The following is a 20,891-nucleotide window of genomic DNA, read 5'->3' as shown; positions in this document are numbered from 1 at the left end:
GGGTAGCTGTTTCCAGAATTCTTGTTTGACCTTGCTCCTATAGGGTAGTGTTGGCAAACTGGTTTCACCTATTATGTTACTGATGGGTAGTGCCTGCCTGAAGCACCAGTGTGAGAGAAGTCTGCCTGACTGCAAGAACCAGAGTGTCTTGGTAGATTGGTGATGCCTGCCTTGGGGAGAAAAAAGACACCCTGCAGAGCTGCAGGGTCACACTGATCGGGGTTGAGGTACCCAGATGGGCTAGGCCATAAAGCAGGAAACAAGACTCAGGAGCAAGAATTTAATGTGGGAAGATGGATGCTTAGGGTGTGGCCTCTGGCAAGGGGACACCCTGGCCCTGGTCTTGGGCCAGCAGACGCAGAAGCAGGGAGTGGAGGGCCCGGCAGACCGGTGTGTAGCCCAGGCGGCTCAGATGCAGGTAGTCATACATGTCATGGTGGCTGATGGTGCCATCTGAGTGTACAAAGCCAGGGTCGGCATCCAGGAAGTGGGCCCGTGGGTGGCCAGCCAATGCTGCCCGTACCAGCTCGTTTACCCGTCGGTTTTTCTCACGGAGTGGGTTAGGGTGCTGGCCCCTTGGTAGCAGGCCCTGAGGAGGGGCACCAAAAGGTGTGAGGAGACACCCTACCAGCATGTAGGTATCCTGTTCTCTGTGCCAGACTTTTTTCCACCCCCCACCACGAAGTCCCCAGCTGCAGAATACACTGGGGATGGGAAAGTGGGGGATTGGAAGGGTAGTTCCTGATACCACGTCTGAGATCTCATTCAGTAAGAACCTTCTGGGTGCCAGCCTCTTTCCAAGTATCACTCATAAAAATGTTGACATCATAGCAAAGGGTCAGTCCCTCTTTCCCAGCTAAAGTGATGGAGCCTAGATTCACCCCAGGAATGCATGACAACTTTTGACTATTTAAGTGTTTTGAGTTTGCAACACTCCCAGAATCTCCAGCAGTCCCTTGGGCAAAAGGGGTTCACTGGTCCCTGAACGCATCCTTAACTACAGCTGCTCTGAGGGGTGTAGCAAGCTTCAACACGAGATTTTGCCTGAAAGCCACTGCCCTGTGCCAAGCTGCCCAGAACTGTGCCAGCCATGGCTACACCTCAGGGGGTCCCAGACGACTACTAATCTTCCTTCCCTTCCCTCCCACCCTCTCACCAGCACCACGACCCGGGCCTGGGGCTGCCGCTGGTTCACCAGTTGCACGATGGCCTTGATGCCACCAGTCACCTGCTCTGCTGTGTGCCCGTGGTTGTTGGTACCCACCCAGACGACCACAATCTGTGGAAAGAAAGGCACGAAGAAGTGGTGAGGGGGCAGGCTAAGGGTGCTTTAGCTGCCCACCAAGACCTGCTCACCTTGGGCCGGATGTGTTCCAGCTCCCCGTTCTCCAGTCGCCACAGCACATGCTGCGTGCTGTCACCACCAATGCCAAAGTTAAGTGCATGCAGAGGAGAGAAGAGCTCCCGCCAGATCTGTGGGCAAGAAGTGGTGTGGGCACAGGGGCATAATCAGCATGGACCACCATGCTAAGTGTTAACCAAATATCATCATGGAAGAGCCTTGCTTAATGGAAGCAATCTGGTTAAATCTTACCCTGAGCAAACCCCTGTATGGTCAAACCTCCCTTTATGCAAACCTATTATAGTGTCACTTTCACGGACCCCACAGAAGCAAGACTCACTTTATGGAAACCCATTCTGCTTAGACCATGTATTGAACAGAAAGCATTACAGTTGAACCTCACTTTGAGGAAAGCCATTACGGTTTAACCTCGCTTAGTGGAAAGATATTATAATTGAGCCGCTTGGAGAAGTGCTATTACAGTTGACCTTGACTTCGTGGAAATGACTATAGCTTTGTGGAAATCCATTAGGGCTGTGCACTCCTTTAAGCAAACAATAAAGAGCCTCACCTTGGGCAATCTTCTTGTAGTGGAGCCTCATTCTAAGTCTCAGTATACACAAATTCAATCTGACAAAGCCAGGGCACACACTTCCTTCTCAGTAGAATGTTGCACTCTACACCAAGATTCTGAGTGCCCCGCGCTACCTGAGGTTATTTAGGGTACCCCATACCCTGCCTAGCCTGGGCTCTGGTCCAGGTATGTCAGTGAGGGCACAGGCCTGGGTGGGGCAGGAGGAGGGAGACGAGTCTCACCTCGCACTGGTGCATTAGCTGGACCAAGGAGTCCCCAATGAAGACGACTTCAGGCTCCTTATCTTTGCTGTCGGCCACGAACCGATGGTGCTTCGGCGATGAAAAAGGGGGAGTCAATGCCATGCGCGCTTCCGGGCCCACCCCGCCCTGCTTCCTTAGGCAGCACTACCACAACTACCCTCGGTTTCCCAAACAAGTAGTGAGAGCGGCGCGAACTAGCTGCTCTCCTGAGCGCCTCCGTCCCCTGGGGACTCCTGAGTATCGCAGGCGGGGTCGCTCACCAGGGACATCCAGCGCCCGTCGCCCTGCACGTCCTGCACTGGCGTGGGCTTGCTGGCTGGATTCTCCTCTCCGCTCATCTTGGCGCCGCTGTTCCTGCACGATGAGCGAGCGAGGTCGGCCTGGGAGGGTTCTCGGAGGAGGTGGCTCCGCCACGCCCACCCCTACCCCTCCAGGCAACAATGGACGAGCCGGACGCCCGCACTCACAGCAGAGGACGATGGCCGATCCGGGCACCGCCTCCTCTCCAGAGGGGCGGAAACCTTCACTTAGGAGGGGAGGTGGAATTGGGAGCTCTTGCTCCCCCCACAGCGGCCGCGCAGTGGGCTCGTCCGGCGCTTCCCGCCGGAGCCACCGACTCCCCGGCAACGGCGGCGGCTGGTGCACCCGGACACCGGGGGGATGGGGGAGGCGAGACCATCTAGCACCCGTGGGGGAGGAGGGAGAAACCACCCCACAGGCGTCATGGGGAGGGGCGAACTACCTGAAAGGCCGAGAGTGGGCGGGGAAAATCTAGCGCTCTTCCTTGGAGGAAGAAACCATTTGCTGTGGGACGAGAATTGTGTGGAAGGGACCACCTACTGTGGGGGGAGGGAGGGGGTGTTCCATTCACGTGTGGGGGGAGGGGAGTGAGTGGACGAGTCCATTCTTGGATCCTTTAAGGGGGTGGCTCGTACGCACCTGGCTAGCAGGGGACGCTCTCATTTTCTACTGCTGTGGGGGAGAGAAAAGGAAGATGGCAAAATCTGAAAATTGGAGGCTCAGTTGTAAAGACACCCTCTAACGCAGCGCCAGGACTTTAGTGAGCCTGTCTCCTCGTGGGCCTCCCCTGCTCAAAAACACCAGTTTTTATGGCATAAGATCTAAACTATGTCTTTGCGTTACGGACATCATAGGCCCTGCAAGGGGGGTAGAAGAAGACGCAGAAAGAGAAAGGAAATTAGAGACGCTGCAAGGCCCAGGTCCAGCCTGGCGCCCCTCCCGCGCAGCTCATCTTGCAGATCTGTGGCCTCTAGTCCCCTCCCTAAACCCATGACAGACCAACAACTTAAGTTTGGTGCGTCTGGGCTCTGAAACCTGCATCCACAGCCAAAGCCACCTAAGGTCGCACCCCCATCTCCCACCCCAAATTGATCTCAGACCTCAAGTCTTCCCAGATTTCCCTGTTCTTGGGGACCAGATGGAGGTCCCACATCCCCCTAAATCTAGTTACATTCCTGTAGCTTCACTCCCAGATGGGACGCTTCCTATCTATTCATTCCTTCTGGGTAGGTTGATATTGAGATATAGAGATGGGTCTTACTTATTGTGTTTATGTTTTGCCTCAATCCACTTGCCTGGAACAGGGCTGACCGATAGTACCAAGTACTATGGCTGCTCACAAGTACCTGCTGAACGAATATTAAATGAATGGGTCAGATCCCAGCCCGTGTGTTGGGGGAGACAGATCCAGACATAGAGCTGGGAAAAGGATCAAGGTTGTGATTAAGGGAGATACAAAGGGCCTCGGGGGGAGGAGGAAGAGAAGGACTCTGAAGACGAGGGCTTTCTTAGTAGTATCTGAATTAGACTTTGAAAGATCATGAAGATTGGGCAAGTAATATTTCATAGGTAATATAACTTATCAGGGCATGGGGAACACCCTGGCATACCTTGATTTTAAAGTCTGAGGGGAGAAGTGTAAATGGATATGTTGGAGAGGGAGAGAGGCAGCTCCTGAAGCAAAGCTTGTGAGAAATGATCCCAGGCATTCGTTCACCAAGCGATGTTTCAAGTTAGCTGTATTGGCTCATTTCATACGGCAACCGTATGAAGGAAGTACTATTCCGAACTCCTTTTTACAGATTAGGAAACTGAGGCTCTGAGCAGTTTCACACTTTTCCAAGGTCACACAGCTCAAATGTGCCAGTCTGGGTGTTTGAACCTAGGTTAGTCTTGCTCCAGAGCCTCTAGGCTCTGGTGAAGAAGGCTCTTCATTCTCTAGGGATGAAGTCTTTTTTTAAAAAAATTTTTTTGAGGAAGATCAGCCCCGAGCTAACTGCTGCCAATCCTCTTTTTGCTGAGGAAGACTGGCCCTGAGCTAACATCCATGCCCATCTTTCTCTACTTTATACATGGGACGCCTACCACAGCATGGCTTTTGCCAAGCGATGCCATGTCCATACCTGGGATCCTAACTGGCGATCCCCAGGCCACCAAGAAGCAGAACGTGGGAAGTTAACCGCTGCGCCCCCTGCCCCAAGGGATGAAGTCTTTGACTGAGGGGACTGCCCGCACATGGGCGCTACCACAGTCCTGTCTTTCCCTTGCACCTTGCCTCATCTCACGCGCCAGACAGGAAGTTCTCCAATAGATGTCTAAACCAATCAGAATTGGGGAAGGGGGCGGGCCTAGTGGACCTCACAGCCAATTGGGGGATGGGAGATTTCTAAGGACAAATGAGAGAGGTTTCCGACAGTGAGGCTGGGGGGCGGGGCTATAACTGGCACTGTGCGCGCGCCTGGCACGCGTCCCCTGGGCCTCGTGCCGGGGTGGGGGAGTCAAAGGGCATGGGAGGGGCACGCGCATGCGCGCGGTGCGCAAGAGGCCCATCGTGAGGCCTGGAAGAGTGCTGGGCGCGTCGTGAGCTGGGGTCACCGCCGAAAAGAAGCCATTGTGTCCCACAGCCACGTGGGGTTGGCGAGGGGCGGGGTTTGTTGGGGCAAAAGAAGGTGAGGTGCCCCTGCCCCACCCTGCCGCACCAACCATACCCTACTTCTCCACCTCACCTGCCCCACCCTGCCTCGTCTCCTACCCTAGCCCCCCTACCTGCCACGACCAGGCCCCAGCCCCTGATACCTCCTCTGCCACCCTTTCTGTCCTCCTTAGGTTTTCTCCATCTGTCCAACTTCTCTACCGCTGTCTCTCTCTCCTGCCCTTCTCTCTCTACCATCTCTCTCCACCTTCCCCATTCTCCACTACCTCCTCTACCCCTGGATTTCTCCTTTGTCTAAAATCCCTTTCTGGTTCACCAGATCCCTCCAGTCTCATGATCTCTTCCCCATCTTTTACCTATTTCTTCATGTTCGTGTTCCCAGTAACCCTTTCTCTAGTTCCTGAAAAATCTTCCCGTTCACCATGATTCCCTTGACCCCACCCTACCCCTAAGACTCCTTCCCTGACCAAGCCTTTTCCCATTGCTCTCTGCCTGCTCCCTTTCTCTCATCTTGTCTCCCTGAATAGTACTCTGGCCTCACCCCAAACTATGTCCTCTTCTCACTACTCGCTTTTAGGTCCCTGACTTATCTGCATGCTGATGACCACCCTATCTTTACATTCCAGGACACCATGGATCCCCGGGGGCCAGCCTCCCGGCCTTTCCAGAGGCCTGAGAAAACTGGTCGTGTCCGTCGCAGGAAGACCAGGCGGGAGCGTAATGAGGCCCTGGTGGGCAGCCGCCGGCCATTGGTCCGTCAGGATCCTCCCTTGGCCAGTCGGGATCCACCTGTGGCCCCTAATGCCCACAAGCTCGTGGTCATAACCCAGGGCCGGCTGAGCCGGGAGCACCGGGGTCTCTTCAACCATGAGGTGAAATCTCTGGACGTGGCACGGCTACTTAGCAGTGGGTCCCTGGAGCCAGTCACTCCTGCACTCCCCATTAAGTCCTCCCCAAGCCCAGGCAGGGCCCAAGAACCAGCCCCACAGTCAAGGAGCAAGGAGAAGCAGGTGCCTGTAGGCTCGGGCCCAGGCCCACCCAGTCCCCTAGAGCTCCCTGGCTTGGGGCAGCTGCTGAAGGAGCTGCAGTGCCAGCTGATTCTGCCACAGGCCTTCCCCAGGAGGAACCTAGTGCAAGAGACCAGGGATGCCATCGTGGGCACCTTACAGGCCTGCCATGGCTGTGTGCCCGACCTTACCCTGGTGCTCCGGGACTGCCAGCCACACTTGCCAGGTGAGCCCTCCTCCTGCCCCCTGTGCTCTTGTTCCCTTTGTTTGCTCTAGCTCAGCTGTCCCTGTGCTTTTTTCCTCTGTGCCAGGGACCAAGCCTGGGGGCCCTGAGAGACGAAGGATGACACCCTCCTGGATCAACAACCCTGAGCAGGCCGCAGGGGAGGGGAGGCAGAAGAGGCGACAGGGGACAAAGGAGCTCACCTTCACCATGTCTAACTCCTCCAGCACTCCCGCTATACACAGAGTGAGCTTGGCACCACCAAAAGGTCCCTGGACACCCCCCTTACCCTCCTTGCCTTCACCATCCGCAGCGGCCTGGGGTCCCCCAACAGCCTTTGACCTGCTGAAAAGCATCTGGCTGGTAGCCACACCACCCCCTCCCCGGCCCAGGGTGGTTGGCCCACCACAGCCCCTGCCTCAGCCACCATCACCCTTGTTGTCCCAAACCTCTGCCCTGGACTGGAGCCCCGCCTCCCCTGCCCCACTGCCTAGCCTCTCCTGGGTGGTGGCCCAGAGCAGCCCAGAGGCCTGGTCCTTCCCACCCATGAGACTGTACTGAGGGGGCTGAGGCTGGGCTGGGAGCAGGAATCCCACAATCCTAATCATCTCAATAAAGTACCTTCTTCATGGTCTTGATTTTCGGTGAGTGGCTGACCCAGGAGAGCAGTTTTCCTTAGCTCTGAGTTCTGGGTCCAAGATGGAAAGGAAGGTAATATTGTCACCTTCCTAGGGCCTGAGGGGTCAGCAGGCTGGAGAAACTTGGGGCTTTAGTTAGTCCAACACATCTACCCACGGAGGCCACCTATGTGCCCAACTCTGAGCTCTGATGATGCTGGGGCCCCAGAGTGAGTGACATAGGCTCTGTCCCTAGGAGACTCCCAGTCCAGTGGTAGTTACAGAGAGTCCCAGCCCCAGTGGTTGCATAAGAGAGAGAGAGAGGTGCAGGGGCTGAAGGAGTCAGAGGAGGGAGTGGTGACTGTGCCCTGGTGATGAGCGAGGTCTTCATAAAGGAGCTGACACAGACCCTTGTGTTTTTCAAGATTGGTAGAAACTTGCCAATAGAGGAGGAAAAGAACATTTCAGGCAAGAAGAACAGCATGTGCAAGGCCTGGAGGAGGGTGAATAGGATATATGGGACCATTTTCCTTCGGCCCATATCTCTAGGCTATGCTGGGATCTAGACTGAGTCACGTCTGGGCCCTGTCCTTGAGAGGCTCCTGGTCTGCTGGGCACAGGAAGAGTGTGCAGGATCAGGGCAGGAATAGCAGATGAGGCCTGGATCTGGCCCACAGACTTTTTTCTTTGGCCCATGATATATTTTAAATTTTTGAATTAATTGCCTACTGTTACAAATCAGACAGTTTGCCTTTAAAAAAAGATTGCATTTCTGGCTTCTCTCAGGGGAAAAAAAAAAAAAAAAGAAAAGGATCTGGCAGCAGACCTACTATCCCTCCTGGCAACAACTAGCTCAAGCCAAGTAGCAGAGGGCCCTTTCTCATGGGGCCCACATTCTCCCTTGAAGGTGTTTCACAGACTTGGCCCCTTGCCTTAGAAAGGTTTTTAAATGGTATTTTGAGGGGCAGCAAGTCTTCTGCAGTGAAAGGGGAGGAATGAAGCTAGAAATGTTTGTTGAAATCTATCAGGAAAATCCAGCTGAGGGGCTTGGACTTGACTCTGTAAGGCCTTTCCAGGGCTCCCCATTGCCTACTGGGTAACCATAAGGCCAGTGCCAGTGTGGAGGGGACTGGCCTGGGAGATCACCTAGCTATGATTTGGCTGTGGTGTTATGGGGGAGGAAGTGGCAAAGCTGAGATTGAACCCAAGCAACTGATTTCAGAGTCTGCTCATGGGCTTCTCACCACACCACCTGTCTGCCTCAGGGCAACCCCAGTTCACACCCTGGTAAACAGTGACAGGACAGGGTCAGGTAGCAGGGTGTAGTGGTTGTGGCTGAGGGCTCTCTGCAACCTCTGTTTTGTGTGCCCAGAACAAGTGGTTTGCCCCTTCTGTGTCTCTGTGGGCACTTCACAAAGTGAAGGGATCTGGAACGCTGGCAACTCGAGAGGACCCAGCTGGGGATGCCTGGCATGGGGGCAGGGATAAGCAATCAAAGAGCAATTTGGGGGCTAAGTTGGGGGAGGTCAGGACAGAGTTGGGGTCTAGGGATTGTGGGCTGTCCCGGAGATGGCAGTCGGGAGGAGGTACGACTTGGGGGAATGTGAGTTCACTTTGGGACGGGGAGCCGGAGGTATCAGCGAGACTCCCAGAGGGGAGGACTGGGGCTGGGGCGGAGAGGAGAGGATGGGAAAGGGGCGTCTCCTTTAACAGGGATTGGGAAGGGGCCAGGCCGGGCCATCCTGAGGAGGGGGCGGAGAGCGCGGCGCCCGGCGGCCCCTTTAATCGGGGGCGCGCGCAAGCCGGCCCGCGCGCTCTCGCCGCCGTCGCCGGGCCGGAGCGGGAGCTGGAGCGGAGCCGGAGCCGGGGCCGGGGCCGGGGCCGGAGCGGGCGGAATGGAGCCCCCGCGCGCGCCCGCTCTGCGCCTCCTGCTGCCGCCACTGCTGCTCTTGCTGCTGCCACTGCCCCCCCGCGCCCGGGCCAAGTACGTGCGGGGCAACCTCAGCTCCAAGGAGGTGAGCGCGCCAGGCCCTCCCCTACCACCCATCGGGCCCCCAGGGGACGAGAAGGAGGGGAGAGGGAAGGATGCCGCCGCGCCCCCTGCCACCCCTCCCGGACGGACCCTGGGAGCCACTGGGGAGGTGGGGCCGGGGGCAATGGGGGACTGGGTCAGGGTTGGGTATAGGGGGGCCATGGGTTTGAGACTGACTCAGGGGGGTTGTAGGAGGGACACTGAGGTCAGAGCTGGGCAGGGAGTGGGGCCGGGTTGGGAGAGTCTGAGTTTGGGGTGGGGGTGGGGGGACGCCGCGGTGGTGCTGAAGGGACAGCACTTTTCACTCCGCAGCGAGCCTGGAGTCCACACTCCTGCTCAGGACCAGGAGAGGGCCGTTTGGAATATTCCTCAGCACGGATGGTCTCTGGGACCACCGTGGGGGCATGTGTGTGGATAACTGGGGGGATGCCAATCAGATGGTGTCTGGGACGAAGGTGGCCGGGATGGGGATCTGGCTCTCCAGGGTCTTTCTCAGGGTGCCTAGCAAATGGAAGAAGTGTTTGAGGGGAGGGGAGGAAACTTGGGGGACATCTGAGGCAGGAATCCTGGACCCAAGGTGAAGGGATCATGGAAGAATTTTGGAGGTGACTTGGTCCCCTTATGCTTCTTGGGAAACTGGGTACTGGAGGGTAGGGAAGAAAAGTTGGGGGTCTATGGAGTTGAGGAGAGTTCTTGAAGGACTCCGAAGAGGGTCTGACTGGGCCCCTCTTCCAGGACTGGGTGTTCCTGACGAGATTTTGCTTCCTCTCGGATTATGGCCGACTGGACTTCCGTTTCCGATATCCTGAGGTGAGCCTACCCCAACCATTCCTCCCGCTGAGGCTGGATACTCCCTTGGCCTCCCAAGGCAAGGGCTGCCCCAGCTCCCTGCACTCCCCCAAACCCTGAAATCTCTGGGTCTACAGGCCAAGTGCTGTCAGAACATCCTCCTCTATTTTGATGACCCATCCCAGTGGCCAGCCGTGTACAAGGCAGGGGACAAGGTGAAGGCTGTGAGGAGGGTATCTGGGAGGAGGGAGAAGGTCAAGGCTGGCCAGAGAGCAACCATGTCCCTGCCTTCTCCAGGACTGCCTGGCCAAGGAATCAGTGATTAGGCCGGAGAACAACCAGGTCATCAACCTCACCACCCAGTATGCTTGGTCAGGCTGTCAGGTATGGGCCCAGCCTGGGGGAGTGGGCAGGTGCTGAAGGTCAGAGGCCTGGGAATGGCACAGAGGAGCTCAGCCTTCTACTCTCTACTCCCCAGGTGGTGTCAGAGGAGGGGACGCGCTACCTGAGTTGCTCCAGCGGCCGAAGTTTCCGTTCAGTGCGTGAAAGGTGGTGGTACATTGCACTCAGCAAGTGTGGGGTAAGGGTCTGGGCTGGCCACCTGGGCCTTCTCCTCCTTGCCTTGCTGCTGAGCCCCTACTTGCCTAGAGCCCCCCTTAGGCCTCCACACTCCCTACAGGGAGATGGGCTGCAGCTGGAGTACGAGATGGTCCTCACCAATGGCAAGTCCTTCTGGACACGACATTTCTCGGCTGATGAATTTGGTGAGCATATGGGGACCCAGAAGCCAGGATCTTTGTGGGAGCCCACAGCTGGGTGCCTGCTGAGGGACACCCAGCCTGACTGAACAGTTTTCTCCTTCCACCAAATCGGTAGGGATCCTGGAGACAGATGTGACTTTCCTCCTCATCTTTATCCTCATCTTCTTCCTCTCCTGTTACTTTGGATGTGAGTACAGCACATGGTGGGGGTAGTTAGAAGATATTGGGGGGGGCAAGGTTGGGGGAGATGAGCTGCTTTCCCTTCCTGTCTGTGAACGACCTTCCCTACCCCTCTTCCAGATTTGCTAAAAGGTCGTCAGTTGCTCCACACAACTTATAAAATGTTCATGGCTGCAGCAGGAGTGGAGGGTGAGGTTTTGAGTATCCTAACTTTTGAGTTCTGTGAGGAGGGACCTGCGGCCCAGATACCTGGGTACTGGGAGAGGAGGGCCGGGGGCCTGGACTCCTGGGTCTGAGGGAGGAGGGGCTGGGGGCCCAGATTCCTGGGTCTAAGGGAGGAGGGGCTGGGGACCTGGACTCCTGGGTCTGAGGGAGGAGGGGCTGGGGGCCCAGATTCCTGGGTCTGAGGGAGGAGGGGCTGGGGACCTGGACTCCTGGGTCTGAGGGAGGAGGGGCTGGGAGCCCAGATTCCTGGGTCTGAGGGAGGAGGGGCTGGGGACCTGGACTCCTGGGTCTGGGGGAGGAGGGGCTGGGGGCCCAGATTCCTGGGTCTGAGGGAGGAGGGGCTGGAGGCCTGGACCCCTGGGTCTGAGGGAGGAGGGGCTGGGGGCCTGGACCCCTGGGTCTGAGGGAGGAGGGGCTGGGGGCCCAGATTCCTGGGTCTGAGGGAGGAGGGGCTGGGGACCTGGACTCCAGAGTCTCCTAAGAAGTCGGTGGGAGTAAATGGTCTAGAATCCTGACAGGGATGAAGGAGGGGTTCTGGCCATATGGGTCATAGTGCTAGGGAACAGTGATGCTCCAAAGCTGGTTTCTGTCCTTTCCTTTCTCTGCCCATCCTCCCCTCAGTCCTGAGCCTCCTGTTTTTCTGCATCTACTGGGGCCAGTATGCCACTGATGGCATTGGCAACGAGAGTCTGAAGATCTTGGGTGAGAATGAGGTGGGCTGGGGAGGGTGCCCGGGCTCCTCTCCGAGCTGCATCTGAGCCACTGTCTCCTCCCTTTTCTCAGCCAAGCTGCTCTTCTCCTCCAGCTTCCTCATCTTCCTGCTGATGCTCATCCTTCTGGGGAAGGGATTCACGGTGACACGGTGCCCAGGCTGGGGTGGGAGGGAGTGCTGGGGGGTGGCTGGGCTAGGGAGTGGGGCAGGGGGACAGGTCTGGGGAGTGGCTGCCCCCTCCTCCCTGACAGACCCCACCCCTGCTGTCTCCCCTCATGGCCTACCGCCAGGGGCCGCATCAGCCATTCGGGCTCCGTGAAGTTGTCTGTCTACATGACGTTGTACACCCTTACCCACGTGGTGCTGCTCATCTATGAGGCTGAGGTGTGTCCTACCTGCCACTGCCCAGGCCCTGCCCTCCCTTCCCACCCCTCCAAGCTTTTGGTGGCCTCCTCCACCTGTCTGCTAGCCCTTCCCCACATCCACTAGTCCTGGCTCTCTCTCTCTGCAGTTTTCTGCTTTCCCATCTGTCAAAGTGCATTCCTCCCCTCTTCACCATCTCTGAGTAGCTTCCTTCCTCCTCCCTCTGCCTCTCACTGTCTGTCACATTTGTGCTCAACGTCGTGACTAAGAATTCAAGGGTTACACAGACTAGGTCTCCCACTTCCCAGCTGGCTGACCTTGGGTGATGGCCCCCCTCTCTGGGCCTTTTTCCCCCTCTGTAAAATTAGAAAGGTCTTACCCACTCCAGGGGGCCTCCTCTAATGCTCTTTTTTTTTATGCTCTCAGGAGCGATCAGGATTTTTTTATTTTATTTTATTTTTTTTGAGGAAGATTAGCCCTGAGCTAACTACTGCCAATCCTCCTCTTTTTGCTGAGGAAGACTGGCCCTGAGCTAACATCCGTGCCCATCTTCCTCTACTTTATATGTGGGATGCCTACCACAGCATGGCTTTTGCCAAGCGGTGCCATGTCTGCACCTGGGATCTGAACCAGTGAACCCTGGGCAGCCGAGAAGCAGAACGTGTGCACTTAACCACTGTGCCACTGGGCTGGCCCCCTCTAATGCTTTATAACACCTGTGGTTTTGGCCAAAAGGCTCCCTCTTAGCCTCAGTTTCCCCCTCTGTGAAGTGGGGTGATAATAAGATCCAGCTCATTGAGTGCCAGTGGAAAAGTTCACATGTGGTTGTTTAGCCCTGTGTTGGGCCCACAGTAGTGGATGTATTCTCTTCCTCTCTTTTTTACCCTCTCTCTGTACCTCTATATGATTCTATCTCCATCCCTTGCTCTCCCGCTGCCTGTGTCCTGACCAAGTCCCTCTGGCCCCCTGGATGCCCAGGGGTGGGGTCTGGAGGGCAGGAGGCCAGGGCTATGAGGAACCCTCTCCCTTGGGTCCAGTTCTTTGACCCGGGCCAGGTACTGTACACGTATGAGTCGCCGGCGGGCTACGGGCTCATTGGGCTGCAGGTGGCAGCTTACGTGTGGTTCTGCTACGCCGTGCTCATCTCCTTGCGCCACTTCCCGGAGAAGCAGCCTTTTTACGTGCCCTTCTTTGCTGCCTACACCCTCTGGTGAGATGTGCTGGGCCCCCAATCTGTCCCTGCCTCCCAGGGCTCCCCAGAAATGGCTATCCCCAATTCAGACCCTCCTCAGTGAGGCAGATGGGCTTTCAAGTCAGGCAGCTGTCACCAGAGTCTGCCACTTACTCACTTTGTGACTTGGAAAAAATTACTTTCCCAAAGTGAAAGAGAGTGCCTCAGGTTGCTTACCCATGGAGAAAGGCTGTTAAGAGTATCTCCTGCAGACGGTTATCTTGACCATGCACAGGGCAGTATATGGGGGCTTTGTGTCAGTAAATGTTCAATAAAAGCTAGTTGTAATTTTTATCGTTCAACATAACATAGCAGTAAAGTAGGTGGCTTCCAAGCCAGACTGCCTGGGTTCAGATCCCAGTTATAAACTTGTAAACCATTGTGACCTCACGCAAGTCAATTAACTTCTCTCTGCCTCAGTTTCCTCACCTATTTCATGGGGATGAAAACTGTAACTCCCTCATAGTCACTGTGAGAGTTAAATGAGTTTATATATATGAAATGCTTAGAAACAGGTCTAGCATGCAGTAAGTTCTTAATTGTTATTATCATATGTTAACTCATTCTTCAAACATCTATTGATTTTCTATCAGGCGCCAGGATTTGGGGTGGGGTGGAACTGAGTTAAATTCAACCTAGTCCTTGCCCCTCACAATTTCCCAGGCCAGTGCAATTCCTGCCCTCTTTTAACCTCTGCCTTCTGAAGGTCACACTGGCTTCCCTCCTTTGGGACCCGCCTGGGGCCTGTGTTTATGCATGGCAGGGGAGTTGGGGCTACCAGGTGGGGTAGAGGGCAGGGGCAGTGTCTCTACCCACCCAATACCTCTCCTTCAGGTTCTTTGCGGTTCCCATCATGGCCCTGATTGCCAACTTTGGGATCCCCAAGTGGGCCCGGGAGAAGATTGTTAACGGCATCCAGCTGGGTATCCATTTGTATGCCCATGGCGTGTTCCTGGTGAGGATGGGCATCCAGGTGGGGGTGGGAAACCGATGGGCAGAGGATGCATGAGGCTCCTTATCCCTGACTTGCGTGAACCTTCTGTTCTGAGCTCTTGATCCATTTCCTTTACTTTATCTCTTGTATCATTCAACAGACACTTATTTAAGAGAGCCTGCTAGTTCCTGCAGGCTACTCTACTGTGTTCCCCCAGAGTCCACCCTATTCTATTCCTCTCTCCCATCTTGTGTCCTGGTCTCTTCTCCCAACCCCACCCTCTTTCTTTGTCCCCCTCTCCATTCCCATTCCTGTCTGTGTTTGCAGATTCTCACATTGTCCTTGTGTATCCCCACTGCCTTCCCCAAGCTTCTTGGTCTCTACTTCACCCTTCCCCCACACATCCTCCCATCTCTGCTGCTCCATCAGAGGCCATTGTCCAGGAAGAAGCAGCTGGGGTGGGCCTGGCTGGGGCTCCAGGGGGCCTGGATCTGATTGGCATCAGGAGGACCAGCACCAAACCTCTTTGCCCTGGTTCACATCCTATCTGGCCTTCTGGGTGACAGTTATTATATTCATTCCTTCATCCATCCATCAATCATTCAGTGGGCACCTATCTTGAATCAGCCTCTGCTTCATGTTAGGAACCATATGCATTTATCCCTGCCCTCTTTTTTGATTATCAGAGCAGCCCCAGGAAAGGGGATGGATAACAGCCATTGAACCCACTATACAGACAGGGGAAGCTAATGCCTAGAGAGGGGAGGCTACCTGCCAGGGCTTCATGGCCTTTGGTGGCAGGGCGGGGACTTTGAACCCAGTCCTTCTCCAGCAGACCACAAGATCTGGCATAAGAGGAAGCCAGACAGGGAAATAGGCATCACTGAGGGCCCCAGCTCCTGTCCCCAGGGGTCCACCATGTGCATTGAGGGAGGGGGCTAGGTCCTCCATCTTCTACCCCAGAGTCTGACTTAGGTACAGACTCACCTTCCTGGGACAGTCCATCTTGAGGCTCTGGAGGAAGTCAGAAAAGGACAGAGAGTAGAGAAACACCGAGAACCCACCATGTGCCAGGTTCTGCACCAGTGGTTTTCATATCCACCCTCTCTCTCCTCATCTTTCCAAGTAGGCACTGCAATGCCTTTTCCCCAGTGAGGCTCAGGGAGTTTAATCAACGTGCCCCAGATCCCACACTTGGTGAGCTGTGAGGCGGGGAGGTGGAGTGCAGGCTCAGAACGCCAAACGCAGTGCCCTTTCTGCAATATTTCACCTTCAGCCAGTTTCCTTCCTAAAAATGCTCACGTTAGCTCAGCACAGCTCCACCTCTTGGCATTCCACTGCTCATTGGTTTCAGCTCCTTGTTCACTTACTCAGCACAACCTTAGAAGGCTCCCCTGTGTAGTGCTCAAGTCACACCCAGTCCCTGCCCTCATGGTCTACCAGACTAACTGGGGAGACATCTCTACATTCAACCAATATTTATTGAAAGCCTTTATGTGCCAGACACATTCTAGAAGATATCGGGGATTCTGCAGGGAACAGAACAGTCAGGTTCCTGCCCTCATGGAGCTAACATTCTAGAGTCTATCAGTTGCTGTCTAATTGAACTTTCTGTGTTTATGAAAATGTTCTATAATTTGTGCTGTCCAGTGTGATAGCTACTAACCACATGTGGCTATTGAGCACTTCAATGTGGTGAGTGTGACTGAGAAACAAAAATTTTAGTTTAATTTTGATTTAAATTTAAATAGCCACACGTGGCTAATGGCGATCATACTGGACAGTGCAGGACACTGAAGCTTAACCAGTCAGTGATAATTCAGTGATCAGGGCTCTGATGGAGGAAGCATCGGCAGAGTAATGAGTTGTGATGGAGGAAAAAGGTCAGAGCCCAGTGCACTGTGAGAGCCTAGAGGAGGAGCCTAGTCCAGTTGAAGAGTCTCAGGGACGGGTGGAGGTCGTCAAGTGAGGAATCATTAGGAACCGCTGGGGCCTGGACCGTGCTTCTCCAACCTGCGCCCGCCCCTCGCCCCAGATCATGACACGCCCATCGGCCGCCAACAAGAACTTCCCGTACCACGTGCGCACGTCGCAGATCGCCTCAGCCGCGGCCCCGGGCCCGGGAGGGAGCGAATCCGCGGACAAGACCTTCCCGCAGCACGTCTATGGGAACGTGACGTTCATCAGCGACTCGGTGCCCAACTTCACGGAGCTCTTCTCCATCCCCCCGCCCGCCTCCTCCGTAAGCCCCGCGCCCCCGGCGCCCGAGGAGCTGCTGGCGCCGCCCCTGGAGTACCTGACCCCGCTCCCGGCCCCGCCGCCGCCCCCCGGGCCCAAGCGCCTGAGCCCGCCCCCTGCCTTTCGCACGCCCCGCGTCCCAAAGCCGCGCCGCGACTTTCCCCAGGCGCCCGCGCCCACCCTGCCGGACTGGGTCCTGGCGCTGTTGTGCACGCCCCCGCAGACGCCACGCGCCGTGCCCCCGCCGCCGGCCTTCTGCGGCTCCCCCCCACTTTCCCGGCCGCCGCCGGAGTTCGCCCGGCGCGCCCCGACGCCGCCCCCAGAGTACCTAGCCCCGCTGCCTAGGCGCCCCGCCACCCACTCCTTCCCTGACTGACACATTCGCCCACACCTCGGGAGGGGGGCGTCCTCTGGGGGGAGGGGGACGGGCCTTCGGGGCCGCATCTGCCCCCCGTGGGTCCCGGACGGCGTCTGACCCTGACCCCCCTCCCAGGCCGGGAAGCAGGTGGAGGAGACGGCGGTGGCGGCGGCGGTGGCCCCGAGGGGCCGCGTGGTGACCACGGCCGATCCGGGCGCGGCCTCCCCGCCCCCTCCCGCTCGGTTCCCCAAGGCGGCCGACCCGAGCTGGGATGGCCCGACGCCGCCCTACCAGCCGCTCGTGCCCCAGACGGCGGCGCCGCACACCGGCTTCACCGAATACTTCAGCATGCACACGGCCGGGGGCCCCGCACCCCCGGTCTGAGCACCCCTGCCCGCCCCTGCCCCAAGGGCCGCGCGCCGGGCCCCGGCCGGGCTCCAGACCCCCGCTCTATCCTGGCCCCAGGGCTCGGCTATTCCGGGCCTTCCCGACCCTCCCCACCCCGCACGCCCAGGTAGGGGTGCGTAGTGTCCAGCTCCCGCCCCCTCCTCCCCCCCCCGACTCTTGTGCCAAACGGTCCCGCGGGAGCCGCTGTCCCCGTCCCCTCCCTCAGCCCCTGCCCCGAGCGGCGCCGGATTCTGGGCTCCCGCTGTTCCGAGACCTTCGGCCCCCTGGCCCCCTCCGAGACCTCTGACCCGCTGGACCCTGGGACACCAGTGACGATCGCCGGGACCCTGCTTGTGACTCTCCAGGACTCTGCGACCCTGAGCCACTGCTCCCGGGACGGATATTGTGGTCTCGACGCTGAAACCTTCCCTTGGATCTCTATGACTTCGGACCCGTGCTCTGTCCACCCCTATTTCCATCCCAGAGGCCCTCCCTCAGGTCCCTGGCAGAAAGATTTTTTTCCCCCTTCTTGCCAAAATAAAGAGGATTCGTTGAGTTTTTATTTATAAGATGGCCTCTTTTACATCTTGATGGTGCTCAGAGGCCGAGGTGAGCAAGAACCGCTCCAGGCTCGGGACCTCAGTGTGTCCATCTGTGAAACGGCATTTTGGGAGGGGACTACATAATCTGACCTTTCGTTAACCCAGAATCTGGGAGCAATGAAGATATAAATCATGTAGCGGAGCCCTCTTACTGTATGGCTCCTTTATTTTTACCTTCACTTTCCCAGTCAGAGCTAGAGGCGCCCTCCAGTGGTACGTGCTTTGGTCAGCCACCTGCATCCCGAGTTTCGGTTAGGATTTTAGCACTGCGCATGTGTAATTTCTCGGTTTGGCAGGCCAAGGAGGTCACTGCTGCGCATGCGTCCGGGAACAAATGGGCGGGGAGGCTTCCGGAAACCTCCCTTTGTGGAGGGGTGGGGTTGGGTGCTCCGCAGTCCTCCTAGGGCCGCTCTGACCTGCGACTTGGTTGCTTCTCGTCTCCTCTGCGTCCTCCCTCCCACAGCGGCCGCTCGGCCCCACCCTCTCGTCCCACTCCCTGCGGGTCTTCCCGGGCCGCTCTGGCCCGAGCATCCCCTCATCTCTCTGATCTGGTTCATCCGGCTCCGGAGGGAGGCGCGGGTGGGTGAGCAAGGAAATGCGTCTATGGGGTCCAGGCCCAAGCCCCTGAAGACGGGCACCGCCCCCGGCACCCGCTCGCGCCCCGCCCCCGACTGGAGCGTTCTCTCCTGGACCATCCCGGCCTGCCTTGGACCGGCTCGCACCCTCTATGTAGGCCCCCGCCTGGCTGTAGAGCCCTTCGCCCTCTGGGGACCCACCCGTTCATAAGGTCCGTTTCGGTCTACAGCGGCCCGCGTCTGTAACTGCTGGACACCGTTTATGGGGTCGGCCAGCCTATGGGGGCCCGTGTCTGTAAGGGACTCCCACGATCCCTAGGGGTCAGTCCCGCCCATAACGACCTCATTTACAGGGTCTTCCCTGGATCTACAGGGTCCACCCTTCGGCTTCTAGAGCCGGTCAACAGCGGCGGTTCCCTTCTCGGGAACTGCGACGCCTGGACCCCCCCGGTCTACAAGGCCATGTCCCGTCTATAGAGGTCGCATTTGCAGGGCCTCTCAGGGGCTTTAAGGCCCGTCCCATCCGTAAGGGCCAGTGCGGGAGGCAGCAATGGCTGTGGGCCAGGCTCTGGCCACGGCGCTGGCTCTATCTTTGGCCGTGCTGGGGCCGCTGTCCCCTGGGGCCCTGGCGGGGGACTGCAAGGGGCAGCGGCAAGTGCTGCGGGAGGCGCCAGGCTTCGTGACGGATGGTGCGGGCAACTACAGCGTGAATGGCAATTGCGAGTGGCTCATCGAGGGTGAGTGGGGCCGCGTGGGTCACACACCCACTCATGCGCTAATTCATTCATTTGTGCACTCGTTCATCCACTCACCACATTCCCAGAGCCCGGTTCTGGTCCAGGCCCTTTGCTCCAAATTGCAGCCAACCTGGGCCCTGCCCTGGAAGGCCTTGAAGCCTGGTGGGGGAGTTGAACCCAGACCTATATGATCAATTACAAGCCAGAAGCATGGGTGAAGGATATTCTGAGTAATTGTTAGAAACTCAGGCTCTGAGCCCAACCACCTGGCTTCGAATTTGGCTTCCACTTCTTACTAGCTTTGTGTATTTGGGCAGGTAGCTTCCTTTCTCTGAGGGCCAGCTTCCCCTCCCCCCAAGTGGGGATAATAATAGTACCCACCATAGAGTGGTTCAAATTAAATGAGAACAGATATTTAACATGCCTGGCACATAGTAAATGCTCAATAAATGATATTAGGATTAATACTTTTATTATTTTAAAAGTAATTCAATAAAAGCACTTTTTCAGTCATTCATGTGCCAGACATTCTATTTGCCACTGGGACATAGCATCGACCAAGACAGCCCCAGCAATCTCTGATGATTTGGGGCTTGGAATCCAGTCAGGGAGACAAAGACGTTAATAGTGACAGCCCAGAGTAGTTGGGACTGTGATGGAGGAACCCCAAGGGCCTGGGGGAGCCCAGAGGAGGTACCTGACCTGGGGGTGAGAGAGAGTAAAGAGGGCTTCCTGGAGTAGGTGTCTGAGCTGAGACCTAAAGGACCAATAGGAATTAGCCAGGAGGAGGAAGGGGAAGAGCATTCCAGGAAGAGAGAACAGCCTGTGCAAAGGCCCCAGTCCAGTGGGTGAGACAAACCCACCCCCAGGGAGTGGGAAGCCCAGAGAAGACATCTGACTTAGCTTGGGCTATAGCTGAGACCAGAGGCATGCGTAGGAGGGAGCAAAAGAGCATTCCAGGCAAGAACAGCCTGTGCAAAGACCTGCAAGCTGGAGGCTATGATGCTTTTGAGGAGCTAGAAGTCCAGTGTGCTAGAACGCAGAATACAAGAAGACAAACTGAGCCAGAGACTGGAGGGTTGGAAGGAGCCAGAGCGTGCAGAACCTTGTGATTTTGAGCTATATCCTGAAGGCAATAGGGAGGTGGAAGAGAAGTCTAAAGGCAGTGGCTAGAGTTCAGGAATGCCTCCCTTGGCAGTGGATGTAGGAGCTGGCCTCCAGGATGGGGTGGGAATCCCCCAGAGGAGGTCCTGGGCAAAGGCCAGAGGTGTGACAGGGCCTGGATCATGCAGGGCCTCCCTTCGCAGGCTTCGGAGCATGGTCTTTGTCTGGGAGCAGTGGAGAGCTATGGAAGGGTTTTGAGCAGGAGAAGGGCGTGATCTGATTTATGTTTTAGAAGGTCTCTATGACTGTTATGTGGGTTATGGATGAAGCATGTTTCTTGGGGTTGAGTGTGTCTGTCCCCAATGTGGGGGCCATTCCTGTCTGAGGATGAGAACAGAATAGAAAATATGTGTATATATTGAGGGCATAAGTCATTCTCCAGCCTTGAGAGCCCCAGCCTGGTTGGAGATGGTAGGGCTGTATACAGATATTCAGGCCCTAGTGTGCTCAGGGCTGAGATGAAAGGAGGTTGAGTAGATGGGCCTAGGGGAGTGAGAGGACTCTGTCGAGGGTTACAGAGGAGCTGCCACTGGAGCAGGGTTCTGAAGCGTGCATAAGAGTTTACTGTGTGAGAAAAGGCAACGGCCTCTATAAAGGCAAAAGAGAGGCTGGTGTGTCTCAGGA

General features: G+C 56.7%; 4 protein-coding genes across 14 annotated transcripts in view; 3 read left to right on the top strand and 1 right to left on the bottom strand.

Moving 5' to 3' along the window:
- Window positions 1-266: 266 nt before the first annotated feature.
- Window positions 267-18,045, bottom strand: PAFAH1B3 (platelet activating factor acetylhydrolase 1b catalytic subunit 3). 3 transcript variants are annotated; one of them, XM_070224524.1, is made up of 8 exons: window positions 17,966-18,045; window positions 3,741-3,828; window positions 2,647-3,151; window positions 2,440-2,533; window positions 2,159-2,248; window positions 1,357-1,473; window positions 1,157-1,279; window positions 267-589 (listed from the first exon to the last, which is right to left on the bottom strand). In XM_070224524.1, exons 4-8 carry the CDS (start codon window positions 2,515-2,517, stop codon window positions 302-304), a joined length of 696 nt encoding a protein of 231 aa, XP_070080625.1. In that variant the 5' UTR covers window positions 2,518-2,533; window positions 2,647-3,151; window positions 3,741-3,828; window positions 17,966-18,045; the 3' UTR covers window positions 267-301. The 3 variants fall into 3 exon arrangements, with proteins under 3 accessions (XP_070080625.1, XP_005596340.1, XP_014595289.1); XM_005596283.4 differs by lacking the exon at window positions 17,966-18,045 and adding an exon at window positions 4,603-4,762; XM_014739803.2 differs by lacking the exons at window positions 3,741-3,828; window positions 17,966-18,045 and having other exon boundaries at window positions 2,922-3,022.
- PRR19 (proline rich 19) lies at window positions 4,903-6,993 on the top strand. Of its 2 annotated transcripts, XM_005596285.4 has the most exons (3): window positions 4,903-5,148; window positions 5,759-6,365; window positions 6,451-6,993. In XM_005596285.4, the coding sequence occupies exons 2-3, from the start codon at window positions 5,765-5,767 to the stop codon at window positions 6,921-6,923; spliced, it is 1,074 nt and encodes a 357-aa protein (XP_005596342.1). In that variant the 5' UTR covers window positions 4,903-5,148; window positions 5,759-5,764; the 3' UTR covers window positions 6,924-6,993. The 2 variants fall into 2 exon arrangements, with proteins under 2 accessions (XP_005596342.1, XP_001916672.1); XM_001916637.5 differs by lacking the exon at window positions 4,903-5,148 and having other exon boundaries at window positions 5,172-6,365.
- Window positions 8,797-17,758, top strand: TMEM145 (transmembrane protein 145). Of its 7 annotated transcripts, none has more exons than XM_023651422.2 (15): window positions 8,797-8,994; window positions 9,747-9,821; window positions 9,938-10,015; window positions 10,098-10,184; window positions 10,279-10,380; window positions 10,480-10,564; window positions 10,677-10,748; window positions 10,862-10,930; window positions 11,588-11,668; window positions 11,750-11,828; window positions 11,969-12,062; window positions 13,079-13,251; window positions 14,107-14,227; window positions 16,242-16,448; window positions 17,416-17,758. In XM_023651422.2, exons 1-15 carry the CDS (start codon window positions 8,875-8,877, stop codon window positions 17,494-17,496), a joined length of 1,524 nt encoding a protein of 507 aa, XP_023507190.1. In that variant the 5' UTR covers window positions 8,797-8,874; the 3' UTR covers window positions 17,497-17,758. The 7 variants fall into 7 exon arrangements, with proteins under 7 accessions (XP_023507190.1, XP_023507189.1, XP_023507187.1 ...); XM_023651421.2 differs by having other exon boundaries at window positions 16,938-17,758; XM_023651419.2 differs by lacking the exon at window positions 17,416-17,758 and having other exon boundaries at window positions 16,242-16,931.
- A 139-nt stretch (window positions 18,046-18,184) lies between the features above and the next one.
- MEGF8 (multiple EGF like domains 8) overlaps window positions 18,185-20,891 on the top strand; it is a 39,986-nt gene continuing 37,279 nt past the window's right edge. For both annotated transcript variants that reach the window (XM_023651368.2, XM_023651367.2), the window contains exon 1: window positions 18,185-19,103. In XM_023651368.2, the coding sequence (XP_023507136.2) occupies window positions 18,917-19,103 (187 nt within the window). In that variant the 5' untranslated portion in view covers window positions 18,185-18,916. The remainder of the gene's footprint in view (window positions 19,104-20,891) is intronic.

The sequence above is a fragment of the Equus caballus genome, chromosome 10, assembly GCF_041296265.1.
Source record: "Equus caballus isolate H_3958 breed thoroughbred chromosome 10, TB-T2T, whole genome shotgun sequence".
In the NCBI taxonomy this organism is placed as follows: domain Eukaryota; kingdom Metazoa; phylum Chordata; class Mammalia; order Perissodactyla; family Equidae; genus Equus; species Equus caballus.
The sequence above is the reverse complement of the archived record's forward strand: the minus strand, read 5'-3'. Positions and strand labels throughout refer to the sequence as shown.

Excerpts from the sequence above, each read along its gene's own strand:
- TMEM145 (XM_023651419.2), top strand. The coding sequence starts at position 8,875 with ATGGAGCCCCCGCGCGCGCCCGCTCTGCGCCTCCTGCTGCCGCCACTG. Across the intron at positions 10,185-10,278 it reads ATGCTTGGTCAGGCTGTCAG|GTGGTGTCAGAGGAGGGGAC; the intron begins GTATGGGCCCAG and ends TCTACTCCCCAG. Across the intron at positions 10,749-10,861 it reads CCTCTCCTGTTACTTTGGAT|ATTTGCTAAAAGGTCGTCAG; the intron begins GTGAGTACAGCA and ends CCCCTCTTCCAG.
- PRR19 (XM_005596285.4), top strand. The coding sequence starts at position 5,765 with ATGGATCCCCGGGGGCCAGCCTCCCGGCCTTTCCAGAGGCCTGAGAAA. Across the intron at positions 6,366-6,450 it reads CTGCCAGCCACACTTGCCAG|GGACCAAGCCTGGGGGCCCT; the intron begins GTGAGCCCTCCT and ends CCTCTGTGCCAG.
- PAFAH1B3 (XM_070224524.1), bottom strand. The coding sequence starts at position 2,517 with ATGAGCGGAGAGGAGAATCCAGCCAGCAAGCCCACGCCAGTGCAGGAC. Across the intron at positions 1,474-2,158 it reads AGCTAATGCACCAGTGCGAG|ATCTGGCGGGAGCTCTTCTC; the intron begins GTGAGACTCGTC and ends TCTTGCCCACAG. Across the intron at positions 590-1,156 it reads AGGCCCGGGTCGTGGTGCTG|GGCCTGCTACCAAGGGGCCA; the intron begins GTGAGAGGGTGG and ends GCCCCTCCTCAG.